We start from the raw sequence: 15,565 nt of genomic DNA on the forward strand, positions 1-15,565 counted from the left end.
ATTCCCGGCTGGGTCACTGTCTGTGCGGAGTCTGCACGTCCTCCCCGTGTGTGCGTGGGTTTCCTCCGGGTGCTCCGGTCCCACAGTCCAAAGATGTGCGGGTTAGGTGGATTGGCCATGCTAAATTGCCCGTAGTGTCCTAAAAAGTAAGGTTGGGGGGGGGGGGGGGGGGGGGTTGTTGGGTTACGGGTATAGGGTCGATACATGGGTTTGAGTCGGGTGATCATTGCTCGGCACAACATCGAGGGCCGAAGGGCCTGTTCTGTGCTGTACTGTTCTATAAGTGGGACTAGCTTAGTGATAGAAACTGGGCAGCATGGACAGGCTAGGTTGATGGGCCTGTTTCCATGTGGTAAACATCTATGACTCCGTGAGCAGCACGGTATCACAGTGGTTAGCACAGTTGCTTCACAGCTCACGTGTCCCAGGTTCAATTCCCGGTTTGGGGCACTGTGTGTGCGGAGTCTGCACGTTCTTCCCGTGTCTGTGCAGGTTTCCTCCCATGGTCCAAAGATGTTAGGTGGATTGGTCATGCTAAATTGCCCTTAGTGTTCAAAAAGGTGGGGTGGTGTTACGGGGTTAGGGTGGTGGTGTAAGCTTGGGTAGGGTTCTCTTTTCAAGGGCAGGTGCAGACTCGATGGGCTGAATGGCCTCCTTCTGCACTGTAAATTCTATGATTCTATGACCTTGTTGATACATGCAAATACCTTGTCAACACTGCAGTGCAACATGTTTACATCAAGCTGCAACAAATTGCCATATATTTTTGCAAAACAAATAACAGCTGTTCTTGCCTTTGACAGTGTAATGCCTTGTTGAATATTAACGTTGAAAATACTTGTGTAGCACAGTAAGTTACTTGTAAACACACACAACTTCTCTCAGTCTTTCTCCTACATGAAATTCTTTGGTATGTTAATACAAGAAGTGATTGTTTTGTGCAACTAACATGCAACAGTATAATTAGTTTTTCAAACAAGCTACATGGCGTGTGCATCATGTGCAACAGTTTCAGCACTTTTAATTTTGAGCAAGTGTTCGGATGTGAATTTGCAGTATTTGTTGCATCTCATAAGAATAATTAATTAGAACAGGCTAAGGTTTACCCAGCTACACTTTATCACGTGCAATCATTTTGATACAAAACAAATCACCAACTATAGTGATGAAGTGGCATGGTTGCACAGTGGTTAGCACTGTTGCATCACAACTCCTCCAGGTACCATTCCCGGCTTAGGTCACTGCTTGTGCGGAGTCTGCACATTCTCCCCGTGTCTGTTTGGGCTTCCCCATGGGCTCCAGTTTTCTCCCACAGTCCAAGGATGTGCAGGTTAGGTGAATTGGCCATGCTAAATTGCCCTGAGTGTCAACAAAGGTTGGTTGGGGTTACTGGGTTACCTGGATAGAATGGAGGTGTGGGCTTAAGTAGGGGGCTCTTTCCAAGGGCTGGTGCAGACTCGATGGGCTGAATGACCTCCTGCACTGTAAATTCTATGTATTCAACATAATTATACTTTGGAAAGAATTTCACTTCCTGTTCCATCGCCATCTTTATGGAAGTGGGTATAACTGGCTTGGCCAGCATTTATTGCCACCCCTAATTGCCCTTGAGAAGGTGGTGGTGAGACACCTTGAACTGCTGTAGTCCATAGGGAGTTTCAGGATTTTGACTAGCCAACAATGAAGGAATGGTAATATATTTCCAAGTCAGGATTCTGTGTGGTTTGGAGAAGAACTTGCAGGTGATGGTGTTTCCATGTATCTGCTGCTCTTGTTCTTCTGGGTGATAGAGGTTGTAGGGTTGGAAAGTGCTGCCATTGAATGCCAGAAGACATTTTCTCTTGTTGGAGATGGTCATTGCCTGACACTTGTATGCTGTGAATGTTACTTGCCATTCATCAGCCCAAGCCTGAATGTTCTCCAGGTCTTGCTGCATGTAGGCACAGACTGCTTCAGTATCTGAGGATTCACAAATGGTACTGAACATTGTGCAATTATATCAGCAAATATTCTCACTTCTGGCCTTCTGATGAAAGGAAGGTTCTTCATGAAGCAGTGAAGATGGTTGGGCTGAGGACACGACCCTGAGGAACTCCTTGCAGTGATGTCCTGGAGCTGAGATATTTGACCACCAACCACCACAACCAACTTTCTTTGAGCCAGGTGTGACTCCAACCAGTGGAGAGTTTTCCTCCTGATTCCTATTGACTGCTGTTTTGCAAGGGCACTTTGATGCCATACTTGGTGAAATGCTGCCTTGATGTCAAGGGCAATCACTTCTCACCTTACCCCATGGGTTCACCTCATTTATCCATGGTTAGACTAAGGATGTAATAAGGTCAGGAACTGAGTGTCCCTGGAGGAACCCAAACTGAGCATGAGTGAGCTGTTTATATCTGAGTAAGTGCTGCTTGACAGCACTGTTAATGACCCCTTCCATCACTTTGCAGATGACCGATAGTAGAATGGTGGGTCAGTTGGATAGGGCATGCCTGGGCAAATCTTCACATTACTGGGTAGATGCCAGTGTCGTAGCTGTACTTGAACAGCTTAGCGAGGGGCTTGGCAAGATCCAGAGCACATGTCTTTGGTACTATTGTTGGAATATTATCAGGGCCCATACCAATTGCAGTGTACAGTGCCTTCAGTCATTTCTTGATATCACATTTGAGTGAATCAAATTGACTGAAGACTGGCACCTGTGATGCTGAGGATCTCAGGAGGAAGCTGAATAGGATCATCCGCTCAGCACTCCTGGTTGAAGAAGTTTAGTAATGCTTCAGCCTTGTCTTTTGCACTGATATGCTCCATCATGGAGGGCGGGGATACTTGTGGAGCTGCTGCTGCCTCCAGTGAGTTGTTTAATTATCCACCACCATTCGTGGCTAGATGTGGCAGCTTAGATCTTACACGTTAGTTATGGGATTGCTTAGCTCTGTCTGTTGTATGCTGCTGATGCTGTTTACCACGCAAGTAGCCAGTCCTGTGTTGTAGCTTCATCAGGTTGACACCTCATTTTCAGGCACGCTTGTTGCTGCTCCTGGCATGCCCTCCTCACTCTTCATTGAATCAGGTTTGGTAATAATAGTAGAGTGGGGTATATGCTGGGCTATGAAGTTACAGATTGAATACAATTCTGCTGCCGCTAACAGACTAATTCCATGGATGCACAGTTTTGAGTTGCTAGTTTTGTCCAAACCTATTCCATTTATGGAGTAATGGAGTGTATCCTTATTTGAAGACAGGACTTTATCTCCACTGATGATTGTGCAAAAGTCACTTCCACCATTACTGTCATCGACTGTCATGGCACCTGTGACAGATACATTGGTGCAGATGAGGTTAAATAGGTTTTTCTCTCTGTTAGTTCCCTTACCACCTGTCTAGCAGCTCTGCTCTTTAAGAGTCAGCCAATTCGTTCAGCAGCGATGCAACTGAGCCATTTTTGGCAAAGGGCATTGAAGTTCTCCATCCAGATAACGTTCTGTGCCTTTGCCACATCCTTTGCTTCCTCCAAATGGCCTTCAACAAGGCGGAGTACTACATAGGACATACATAAAGCATACAGTGCAGAAGGAGAGCATTCGGCCCATCAAGTCTGCACCGACCCACTTAAGCCCTCACTTCCACCCTATCCCCGTAACCCAGTAACCCCTCCTAACCTTTTTTGGACACTAATGACAATTCAGTATGGCCAATCCACCTAACCTGCACATCTTTTGGGACTTGTGGGAGGAAACCGGAGCATCCGGAGGAAACCCACGCAGACACGGGGAGAATCTGCATACTCCGCACAGACAGTGCCCCAGCGGGGAATCGAACTTGGGACCCTGGCGCTGTGAAGTCACAGTGCTAGCCACTTATGCTACTGTGCTGCATTCATCAGCTAAGGTGAATGGAGTTAGCAGGAGGTTTCCTTGCCTATGTTTGGCCTGATGCCAGGAGAATTCTGGGATACATAGTTGATAATGCGAACTGCTAGGACTACTCCCTCCTGAGTGTACACCACTACCAACACCTCTGGACAGGACATTCCCAGGGATGATGATAGTGGTGTGAGGCACATTCTAAGGTATTATTTTGTGACTATGACCATGTCAGGTTGTTGCTTAACCAGTCTGTGGGACAGATCTCCCAATTTTGGCACAAGCCCCAGTTGTTAATAGACTTTGCGTTTGGTGTTTGTCATAGTCATTCCAGTGCTTGATGGTCCGTCCTTTTTTGTAGACTTTACAGGAGTTTAATACAACTAAGTGGCTTGCTAGGACTTTTCAGAGGGTAACTCTGAGTCAACCCCATTACTGTGGGTCTAGAGTCACATGGCGGCCAGTCAGGGTAAGCATTTTAGTGAGTTGAATTTTTACAACAATTAGCAGTGGTTTAATGGTCACCATTATGAAGATGCAGAATTCTAGATTTATTAATTGATCTGCATGGTAGTTCAAGTGGCTAGCACTGTGGCATCACAGGTTCAATTCCCCGCTGGGTCACTGTCTGTGCGGAGTCTGCACGTTCTCTCCGTGTCTCCGTGGGTTTCCTTCCGGTGCTCCGATTTCCTCCCACAGTCCAAAGACGTGCAGGTTAGGTGGATTGGCCATGCTAAATTGCCCTTAGTGTCCAAAAAGGTTAGGAGGGGTTATTAGGTTACGGGGATAGATTGGAAGTGAGGGCTTAAGTGGGTCAGTGCAGACTCGATGGGCCGAATAGCCTATTTCTGCACTGTATATTCTATGTCTATGTCTATGTTAAGGTTCCACCAGTTCTGGAAGGGGAGGCGGAGATAGTGGTGGCATTAGATGCGGAGAAGGCCTTTGTTAGGGTTGGGTGGGAGGTGTTGGAAAGGTTTGGGTTTGGGGAGGGGTTTGTCCGCTGGGTGAGGTTGCTCTATGAGGCCCCGATGGCGAGTGTAGCCACGAATAGGAGGAGGTCGGAGTACTTTCGGTTGTACCGGGGGACGAGGCAGGGGTGTCTCCTGTCCCCCTTGACGGTGCTCCCGAGATTTTTGTTCCTGTTCCGGTGCCTCCCCATCCTTATCCCGAAGGCCTTTTTTAGAAGGGTCAACGGGATTTGTGTGGGCGCATGGGACTCCGAGGGTGAGAAGAGTGTTCTTGGAATGGGGCAGGGATAGGGGGGGCTGGCGCTGCCCAACCTATGTGGGTACTATTGGGCTGCCAACGCAGCGATGGTGCGTAATGGACGGGGAAGGGGCAGCATGGAAGAGGATGGAGGTGGCATCCTGTGTGGGCACGAGCCTGAAGGCGCTGGTAACGGCGGCGTTGCCGCTCCTCAACGAGGTATGCCACGAGCCCGGTGGTGGTGGCTACCCTCAAAATTTGGGGGCAATGGAGACGGCATAGGGGAGAAGTGGGGGGCTCGATGGAGGCCCCGATACGGGGGAACCATCGGTTTGTTCCAGGGAGCATTGATGGCGGATTTCTGGGCTGGCACAGTTAGGAGGTTGAGGGACCTGTTTGTGGAGGGGAGGTTCGCGAGCTTGGGGGAGTTAGAGGAGAAGTTGGGGGCGTTAGAGCTTCACAGCTCCAGGTTCGGTTCCCGGCTGGGTCACTGTCTGTGCGGAGTCTGCACGTCCTCCCCGTGTGTGCGTGGGTTTCCTCCGGGTGCTCCGGTTTCCTCCCACAGTCCAAAGATGTGCGGGTTAGGTGGATTTGCCATGCTGGATTGCCCGTAGTGTCCTAAAAAGTAAGGTTAAGGGGGGGGTTGTTGTGTTACGGGTATAGGGTGGATACGTGGGTTTAAGTAGGGTGATCATTGCTCGGCACAACATCGAGGGCCGAAGGGCCTGTTCTGTGCTGTACTATTCTATGTTCTATAAGTTTGGGCTCCCCGGGGAACATGTTTCGGTACATGCAGGTTAGGGCGTTTTCCAGGCAGCAGGTGGAGGGGTTCCCCTTGTTGCCCCCACGTGGGGTACGGGACAGGGTGCTCTCGGGGGTGTGGGTTGGAGGAGGGAGGATTTCGGACATATGCCGGGTAACGCAGGAGGTAGACGAGGCCTCGGTGGAGGAACTGAAGGGTAAATGGGAAGAGGAGCTAGGTGAGGAGATTGAGGAGGGGACGTGGGCGGATGCCCTGGAGAGAGTGAATTCCTCCTCTTCCTGTGCGAGGCTTAGCCTCATACCGTTAGCCGTTACCATAGGGCCCACATGACTGGAACGAGGATGAGTAGGTTTTTCGGGGGCGAAGACAGGTGTGCTAGGTGCTCGGGGAGCCCAGCGAACCACGCCCATTTTGTTTTGGGCGTGCCCAGCGCTGGGGGAGTTTTGGAAGGGGGTTGCAAGGACGGTGTCGGGTGGTGGGATCCAGGGTCAAGCCAGGCCGGGGACTCGCAATTTTTGGGGTTGCAGTGGAGCCGGGAGTGCAGGAGGCGAAAGAGGCCGGTGTCCTGGCCTTTGCGTCCCTAGTAGCCCGGCGGAGGATTCTTCTTCAGTGGAAGGATGCGAGGCCCCCAAGTGTGGAGGCCTGAATGATATGGCGGGGTTCATCAAATTGGAGAAGGTGAAATTTGCCCTGAGGGGATCAGTACAGGGGTTCTTTAGGCGGTGGCAGCCTTTCCTGGACTTCCTGGCGGAACCGTAGGGAAATAGGCCGGCAGCAGCAGCAACCCGGTGGGGGAGGGGGGGAAGGGGTTTGGTTCAGTGGGAGGGAGAACTGTGTACATGGGTTTGTTGAATTTGGTGGGTTTCCTTTTTGTTGTTTGCTTTTTTTGTTTTTGTAGTTGCTTTTGTATGTGTTGTTCTTGATTTTTTACCATGGTTGTTTTGTTAATATTGTTTTGTTGTTTATATTTTGTGAAAATCTTAATAAAAATTATTTAAAAACAAAAAAGGTTCCACCAGTTGCCATGGTGATATTTGAAGACGTGTTCCTGTAGCATTTAGCCTGAGCCTGGATTACTAGTCTGAAGACGTTTGCATTACACCACTACCACAGCATAGTCACTTGGTCCTCACAAAATGAAGCTGTGATTGTTTAAATGGGAAGCTGAAAGAAAAAGAGGATATTTTGCTCTTTGCGAGCCAAGTTTATCATTATCATTTTCAAATTGGGGAAAATAACCAGCACCATGATATAATGAGGCACTTTTTTCAAGAAAGATAAGATTGAGTGAGAGAATAAACTGATATAACGACTCAAGTGGTTCATGTAAACCTCTAGTGGTGGCTGTTGAAAAATGAGTTAATTTAGTAGGATTGCTGTGTAATTTGATTTTATTTCTCTCAGGTTGTCAAATTGTCAGCTCTTCCAGGTGGCCTGGGTATGGTCTCTTTCACAGTATATGCTTCAAGTAAAAATTCCCAGGATAAGGATTTAATCAAGCCTGAGCAGGTGAGATTTTTTTTTCAAAACATATTTAACAATGTGGGATTTTTCTTTTCCCTATTTTAATTTGTGAAGTCACCAGCCAAACAAGTCCTAGTGAAGGGTGTATAATGTTGCTGAATAACTCCAGTTTTTCTCATTTCGTAATCTGCCTGTGGTAATTCAAACAACATACTAATCATTTTAAATGAAACCATGCAAACTTGGAAAACTGTGTCATGTAAATGAAACATTTTTCCATTCCCCAACTTCAATTACCTCCTGTAACTTGGTGATGCAGTTTATGTCTGTTCAGTGACGTCAGGATTCAGCACGAAGAGAATGAGTGTTCACCTAGACTCTGGTCCACGTACAGGGGGGTTGGTAAAGTTGATCAAGGAGAGGTCGTTCATAGAATCACTCAGTACAGAAGGAGACCACTCGGCCCATCGAGTCTGCACCGACCCTTTGGAAGGGTACCCTACCGAGGGTCAGTCCCCCAACCTGTCCCCTTAACCCAGCAACCCCATCTAACCTAACCGTTTGGACACGAAGATGCAATTGATCATGGCCAATTCACCTACCTGCACTTTTTTGGGCTGTGGGAAGAAACAGGAGCATCCGAGGAAACCCACACAGACATGGGGAGAAAGTGAAAACTCCACACACAAATCACCCGAAGTCGGAATTGAACCAGAGTCCCTGGATGTGTGAGGCAGCAGTGCTAACCACTGTGTCACCATCCTGAATTAGATTGATTTGTTACCTATCTATTGGTAGTGCTACAAGCCTGAATGGCATTCAGACTAAATTCCTTAATACAATTTTGAAGAATGAACCTGCAGTTATGTAGCGTCATAGAATCTCTACAGTGCAGAAGGAGACAATTTTTCTGCACATCAAGTCTGCACCAACCAAGAGAACCCCACCAGATCCACTTCCCTGCCCCATGTTGCATCTTTCACATCCTTGGGACAGCCCAAAGCAATTCAGAGCCAATAAAGAAATGCTGTCTACAATTTAGTCATTGTTCTAATGGAGAAATGCATGGCAGTCAATTTGAACACCTCTTCAAGTTAATATGCTTTTCTTAAAGTTATGACATGGCAATGTCTGCATATACCTGAGGGATTAAATGTCTTATTTGAACGATGACACTCCCTTATCATCTCTGTGCCACTGCCACCTAGTCTACAACAGTGAAATCATGCTGATTGTAAGTTACCACCATGTAGCTGACTTGGAAAGTTGAATTTGCAGAAACAACTGCTTAATGGTTCAGTGTCTGTTATGATTCAGCTGCAAAGAGACCAGAGGTCACTTAATGAGGCACATCTTTACAGTTAGGAAGTTGAGGTAATGCACACACCTATTTTGCGGTGACGTGGACAACTCTACATGCTGCTTCTCAAAGAGTTCCTGGTATTTGTTTTCCATCCAACAAGGGCGCATGTTCACCCTTTTTGATTGAAATTGGGAAAGGGAGAAGGTATGAGGCATGAGGTATAAGAAAGATTGGGAAATGTTGTTGAAAGGTATGATGGTGGATGTGCAATGGCTAATATTTAAGGAACAGTATTAGTTAAGGGATTTTAGGGATTGCAACATCCATTCCTTGTGCAGAAACACAGTAAGGAAAGCAGCCCAACCATGACAGATTGGAGGGTGACTAATATAACACCACTATTTAGAAGGAGGGAGGGAGAAAACAGTGAATTACAGACTAGTTTAACATCAGAAGTAGGGAAATTGGCAGAGATGATAAAGGATGTGATAACAGGACACTTAAATAATGATGAGCACATTCACCCCGTGTCAGCATGGGTCTCACCCCCACAACCTAAAAAGATGTGCCGGGTAGGTGGATTGGCCACGCTAAATTGCACCTTAATTGGAAAAAACTAATTGGGTACTCTAAATTTTAAAAAAAATATCAATGGGAATAGCCAAATTTAGTATGGATTTATGAAAGGGAAATCATGTTTGACAAACCTACTGGAGTTTTTTATGGACGTAACTAGAAGAATAGATAAGAAGAACCAGTGGATGTGGTGTGTTTGGATTTTCAAAAAGTCCCACATAAGAGGTTAATCTGAAAAATTAAAGCATATGGGATTAGTGGTAGTTTATTGGCATGAATTGGTTGACAGACAGGAAACTAGAGTTGGCCTAAATTAGTCTTTTTCGAAGTGACTGGTAGTGACAGTGGGGCCTTGGAGTGCTCAGTGGTGGGCTCCAGCTCAATGATTTTGATGCGAGAACCAGATGTAATATTTCCAAGTTTTCTAACAACACGAAACTTGATGAGAATGTGAGTGGTGAGGAGGATGTTTGAGGCTTCTAGGTGATTTAGACGAGTTACGTGAGTGGGCAGATACATGACAGACTGGAGTACAACCAGGATAAATGTGGAGTTATCCACTTCAGATGGACAAACCGAATGGATGAGTGTTGATGTACAAAGGGACCTTGGTGCCCTTGTACACAGGTCATTGAAAGGAAGCATGCAGATGCAGCAAGCAATCAGAAAGGCATTCATTGCAAGAGGACATGGTACAGGTTCAAGGATGTCTTGCTGCAGCCGTTCAGGGCCTTGGTACAACCACACATGGAATATTATATTAGTTTTGGTCTGCTTACCTAAGAAAGGATATACTTGTTATGGAGGGTGCAGCAAAGGGTGACCAGACTGATTCCTGTGATGGCAGGATTGCCTTACGCGGAGAGATTGGGTTGTCTAGGCCAATATTCACTGAAAATGAGTGGGAATCTCATTAAAACATATAAAATTCCGGCGGGGCTAGAAGAATGGATATTGGATACAGGGATGGCGATGGTCAGAATCTCTGGTTACAGGGTAGGCCATTTAGGACTGAGATGAGGAGAAAAATCTTCATTGTGAGGGTGGTGAACCTATGGAAGGCCAAGTCACTTCATATATTTAAGATGGAATAATTTTCTGGACTCCTAAAGGTGTGAAGAGGTATGGGGAAAGCACAGGAGTATGGCGTTGAGATAGAGGAGCATCCATGATCGCATTGAATGGTTGAGTAGGCTCGAAGGGCTGAACGAATGACTTGTATGACTTGTTCCTGCTCCTATTTTCTATGTTTCAAGTGGACATTCTAAGAAAGCCATATCTCCCTCTCCTCTATTCTCTCTCTCAGGCTGCAGCCGCACATAACATAGAACATAGAACAATACAGCACAGAGCAAGCCGTTCGGCCCACCATTTTGTGCCGATCACTTATCCTACTCTTAACCTCCTTCTCTCCAAGAAAATCAATCCCAATGTCTCCAATCCATTCAACACACACACTTATCGAATCTAAAAAGATGGGACAGGTTATGCTGAAGTGTGCCCATACAGCTGATGGGTTGGCTGAGGCCAGAGGGCACCCAGAGGGGTGCCCTGGGGAAGGGGAGGGGGGGTGGTCACCTATACGGCCCATGGCACCAGGTTTAAAACGGGCTGTCAGCGGCATGCGCAGCTGCACGGCTGCCTTGCCAGCTACGGTGATGGTGTTGCATACCCGTCCACCCCGGCCCTGTCAGAAAACCCTGTTGTAGCAATGGTAAAGGGAATATGAACTCTTATATTTTGAATAATCCCCAGGTTATTAAAGAAGGTACCACTGGAGAGTGAAGCTGGAGAAAGGGCTTATACACACTACTTTTCAGTTCCTGCTTCTCACACTGCATATCGGCACACTACTCAATGAGTAGTGCATTGATCTCAATGAGTGCACAAAACAGCTTGTAATTCAACAGTAGGACTGAAATGTTCCGGTTTTTAATACTGGTGTGATCTTGCAGTCCCAACGGCAGAGGGGTGCATTCAGCGGGAAACCCTGTTGGCAACGGTGGGACCAGCAGATCCTGCTGCTGACCAATGGCAGGCCTCCTCCACCGCCACAAAATACGTGGTGGGGCGTGCGGAAAATCCTGCCCGATGTTCCATGGGGAATGTACTGCAATGCAGAAAGTATCTTTTTATATAAAGAATAATGCTGTGTACTCTACCTGAAGATGACTAAACTACCTTCCTGAGAGGTGAATGTTATTGGCCAAATGTTATTGTCATTTCAGTCAAAAGGTTAGAGCATTTAAACAATATCCTTATACCTTAATGTACATGATAAAATCTTCTATTTTTATGTATGATTTTTGATGCAAAGTCATCTCTACAATTGAGATGCAAGAAAAACCTTGTTTTCATTTATTGGAATGTAATTTGTTGTTTTTAAGCTTTCAGTTTACAATGAACCTTCCACAAACTCTAAGTACGTCACTGAACAGCCTGGTTGGCTCCTGCAGCGGATTTCTGGTGCGAGACAAACAGTTCAACCATTTGCAGCTCAATGCAAGGTACTGTATAATCACCCATTTGCGTTTGCTTGTGGCTGTGTGTGTGCTGTAAAATTATTTGAGCCAAAAATTGTGCAAATATTTGTTACAACAAGATTCAAAACGATAATACATTTCTTTTGAAATTCCAAATGTCAGCAAAGAGCCTCCAAATTGTTCTGTCACTACGATGGGTATTGAGCCAAGAAAATGACCTTGGGAATGGGTATAGAATAGAAAGCGCCACTTGTTTATTTAAGGAAAAATCTGCTCCCATGAGAAAGATTAAAACATTAAAACATATTTACCTGTTAGGTCGCTGCAGCATGTGCAACTCTACTTAAATGGCTTTGTGACCACAATCTATTCATGTATTTAAATGATTTTACAAGGATACAATGGTCATAAAACATTCTTGTATTTTCTGAAAAAGAAGCATCTGGACACTGTTATGAATTAATAAAGCAGATCCTTATGAACACTGCATTGGTTGTACTTTATCTATGACTAAGTATCGGATCTGAAAGGATGGAAAGGTCTGATGAAAGTGTGCTGTTTTTGCCCAATTTTGGCTTGGTGCTTATGCATTTACTTCCAATCACAAACAATTGTTTTTTAAAAAAAGACTGAGTTTATGTTCCTGCAATAAACTTATAGAACATTTATAGAATTTACAGTGCAGAAGGAGGCCATTCGGCCCATCGAGTCTGCACCGGCTCTTAGAAAGAGCATCCCACCCAAGCGCACACCTCCACCCTATCCCCAGTAACCCCACCCAACACTAAGGGCAATTTTGGACACTAAGGGCAATTTAGCATGGCCAATCCACCTAACCTGCACATCTTTGGACTGTGGGAGGAAACCGGAGCACCCGGAGGAAACCCACGCGCACACTGGAAGAACGTGCAGACTCCGCACAGACAGTGACCCAGCGGGGAATCGAACCTGGGACCCTGGAGCTGTGAAGCAATTGTGCTAACCACTATGCTACCGTGCTGCCCAAATTTCATACAGTATTACCAATTTTATTGATTAATGACTGGACAGAGGAATAATTCAAACATTTTAAAAAATAAATTTAGAGTACCCAATTCATTTTTATTTCAATTAAGGGGCAATTTAGTGTGGCCAATCCACCTAGCTTGCACATTTTTGGATTGTGGGAGTGAAACCCATGCAAACACAGGGAGAATGTGCAAACTCCACATGGACAGTGACTCAGAGCCGGGATCGAACCATGGACCTGTGCTAACCCACTGCACCACCGTGCTGCCCTGGAATAATTCAAACATTAATTAAATTCAATCATTGCAAATTGTTTCACACTGTAAATGACTGACTTGTTCCCGTTATAATTGTAAGTGTTTGGAAAATGCAATGCTACAAGGGGTGATAATTTCCTAGGATTATTAATTTCAAAAAAACTGAGCAGTTTGAAATTGATGAAATAGAATTGTAATTTTCCAGAAATAGTTTACATAAATATGTCCTACAGTGGTAAGAAATGTAAAAGTCTTATTTAAGGGCTAGCTTGTTGAGTTATGGAGCCATGACTTTACAGCACAGAAAGAGGCCCTTCAGCCCATCGTATCTGTGCTGGCCCTCAAACAGCTATCCGAATCCTATTTTCCAGCACTTGGGCTGTAGCTTTGTATGCTATGAAATTTCAAGTACTCAGCTAAATGCTTCTGAAGTGCTGTGAGGCTTCCTGCCTCTACCCAGAATTTCAGGCAGTGAGTTCCAGATTCCCACCACCTTCTAGGTGGAAAGGTTTCCCCTCAAATCCCCTCTAAATTACCTGCTCCTTATCTTAAATCTTACGCCCCCTGGTTCTTGACCCCTCTACGAAGAGGTCTTCCTATCTACCCCATTTATAAACCTCATAATTTTGTACATCTCAATGAGGTCCCCCTTCGGCCTTCTCTTCATAGCTGAAACACTCCAGCCAAGGCACCAGGTGAATCCCCTCTTCACCCTTTCTAGTGCAATCACATCCTTCCGACCAGAATCGCACACAGTGCACCACCTCTGACCTAATGAGCATTTTGTACAGCTCCATCATAACCTCCCTGTTCTCATATTCTGTGCCTTGGCTAATAATGGTAAGTATATTATCTACCTCCAGGAATCTTGGACATGCACACCAAGGTTCCTCGGGTCCTCTGTATTTCCTACCATCGTGGACGGCACGGTAGCACAGTAGTTAGCACTGTTGCTTCACAGCTCCAGGGTCCCACGTTCGATTCCTAGCTTGGGTGTCTGTGTGGAGTCTGCATGTTCTCCCGTGCCTGCGTGGATTTTCTCCGGTCGCTCCGGTTTCCTCCCATAGTCCGAAGATGTGCAAGGTTAGGTGGATTGGCCATGCTAAATTGCCCTTCTTGTCCAAAATAGGTTAGGTGGGGTTACTGGTTTATGGGGATGGGGTGGAGGTGTGGGCTTCGGTGGAGTGCTCATTCCAAGGGCAGTGCAGACTCGATGAGCCAAATGGCCTCCTGCACTGTAAGTTCTATGATCATACTGTCAATTGTGTTGTCCGTACCTTGTTAGTCCTCCCAAAATGCATCGCCTCTCACTTTTGTGTGGTTAAATTCCATTTGCAACTGTTCTGCAATCTAAGGTTTTGCCACTCACTATTTGCCACACCACCAATGTTTGTGTCAGCTGTAAAATTACCTCTTACTTTTGTGTCTAGATCATTAGTGTACACTACGAGCACCAAGAAATCAGCACCAATCCCTGTGGTACACTACTGGACACAGGCTTCCAGTCACAAAAACAACCGTTGACCATCATCCTCTCCCTCCTGCCGCTGAATCAATTTTTGATCACATTTTCCAAATTGCACTGGTTCCCATGGCTCCCTTCTTGACCAATCTAAAATGCTGGTGTCAAAAGGCTTAAGAAGTCCATGGGGAAAACACCACTTGGCTCCCCTCATCTACACACATAGTGACCACCTCGAAAAATTCAATCAAGTTTGTTCAACATAATTTCCCCCTGCCACAGCCACGCTGACTATCCATGATTGATCTTTTGCGACTCCCAAGTGGAAATTACTTCTATCCCTCAAAGTTTTCCAATTATTTCCCTGCCATTGATGTTAGACTCTGTCCTGTAATTATCTGGTTTTTCCTACTTCCCTTCTTAAATAATGACCCAGTTGTGATCTTTTGCCTAACGAGGAGTACATCATTCATTTTCTAGTCTATATAAATTATTGTTAGATTAGTTAAATATTCATGAATAAATGAAGCAAATATGGAGTTCCCGACTGCAGCAAGCCCTCACTTAAAGTTATGGTTATGATCCTGAAAATCGCAACTTTAAATGACACAACTTTGTGAATCATGGGCTCTCAAAGGAGCCAAAGTTAAGTTGCTTTGGATATTTCAGGCCAAGAAAAATCAATTTACACATTCAAATACATACACATACATTTGCATAGTTTGTATTCATAGCTGCAATAGCTTGCAAAATAGAAAGATGGGGTTACAGGGATAAGGTGGGGAATGTGCCTAGGTAGACTGCTGTCAGAGAGCCAGTGTAGACACGTTGGGCCGAATAGCCTCCTGCACTGTGGCGATTCTATGAAAAATCAGTGAATATACCTAAAATCCTACATACATTGAAATTAAATAACACTAAATCATCCACACAACTGAGTAGCACAGTTTCTCTGCCTGACTCACAGCACTCTTGAAACTCAGCTCAGCATTTTGCTTGCCTTCTTTTCCCAATCTGTGTCTCCCTCCCTCTGTGTCCCTCTCTCTTGTCCCAGTCTGTTTGTATCTCAATCTCACTGTGTCTCTCTCTCTCTCTCTCCTTTCTCACTCTCTCTTGTCTCACTCTGCCTCTCTCTCTCCTCTCTCTCCTCTCTCTCTCTCTCCTCTCTCTCCCC

At 45.7% G+C, this 15,565-nt stretch overlaps 1 protein-coding gene across 4 annotated transcripts in view; it reads left to right on the plus strand.

The window, feature by feature from the left end:
* Positions 1-15,565, plus strand: part of LOC119951677 (MICOS complex subunit MIC27-like) — a 95,271-nt gene that overhangs the window by 31,836 nt on the left and 47,870 nt on the right. For all 4 annotated transcript variants that reach the window (XM_038774897.1, XM_038774893.1, XM_038774896.1 and 1 more), the window contains exons 2-3: positions 7,243-7,347; positions 11,569-11,688. In XM_038774897.1, coding sequence (XP_038630825.1) covers positions 7,243-7,347; positions 11,569-11,688 — 225 coding nt within the window. The remainder of the gene's footprint in view (positions 1-7,242; positions 7,348-11,568; positions 11,689-15,565) is intronic.

This window comes from Scyliorhinus canicula, chromosome 17 (genome assembly GCF_902713615.1).
Source record: "Scyliorhinus canicula chromosome 17, sScyCan1.1, whole genome shotgun sequence".
NCBI classification, from domain to species: Eukaryota; Metazoa; Chordata; class Chondrichthyes; order Carcharhiniformes; family Scyliorhinidae; genus Scyliorhinus; species Scyliorhinus canicula.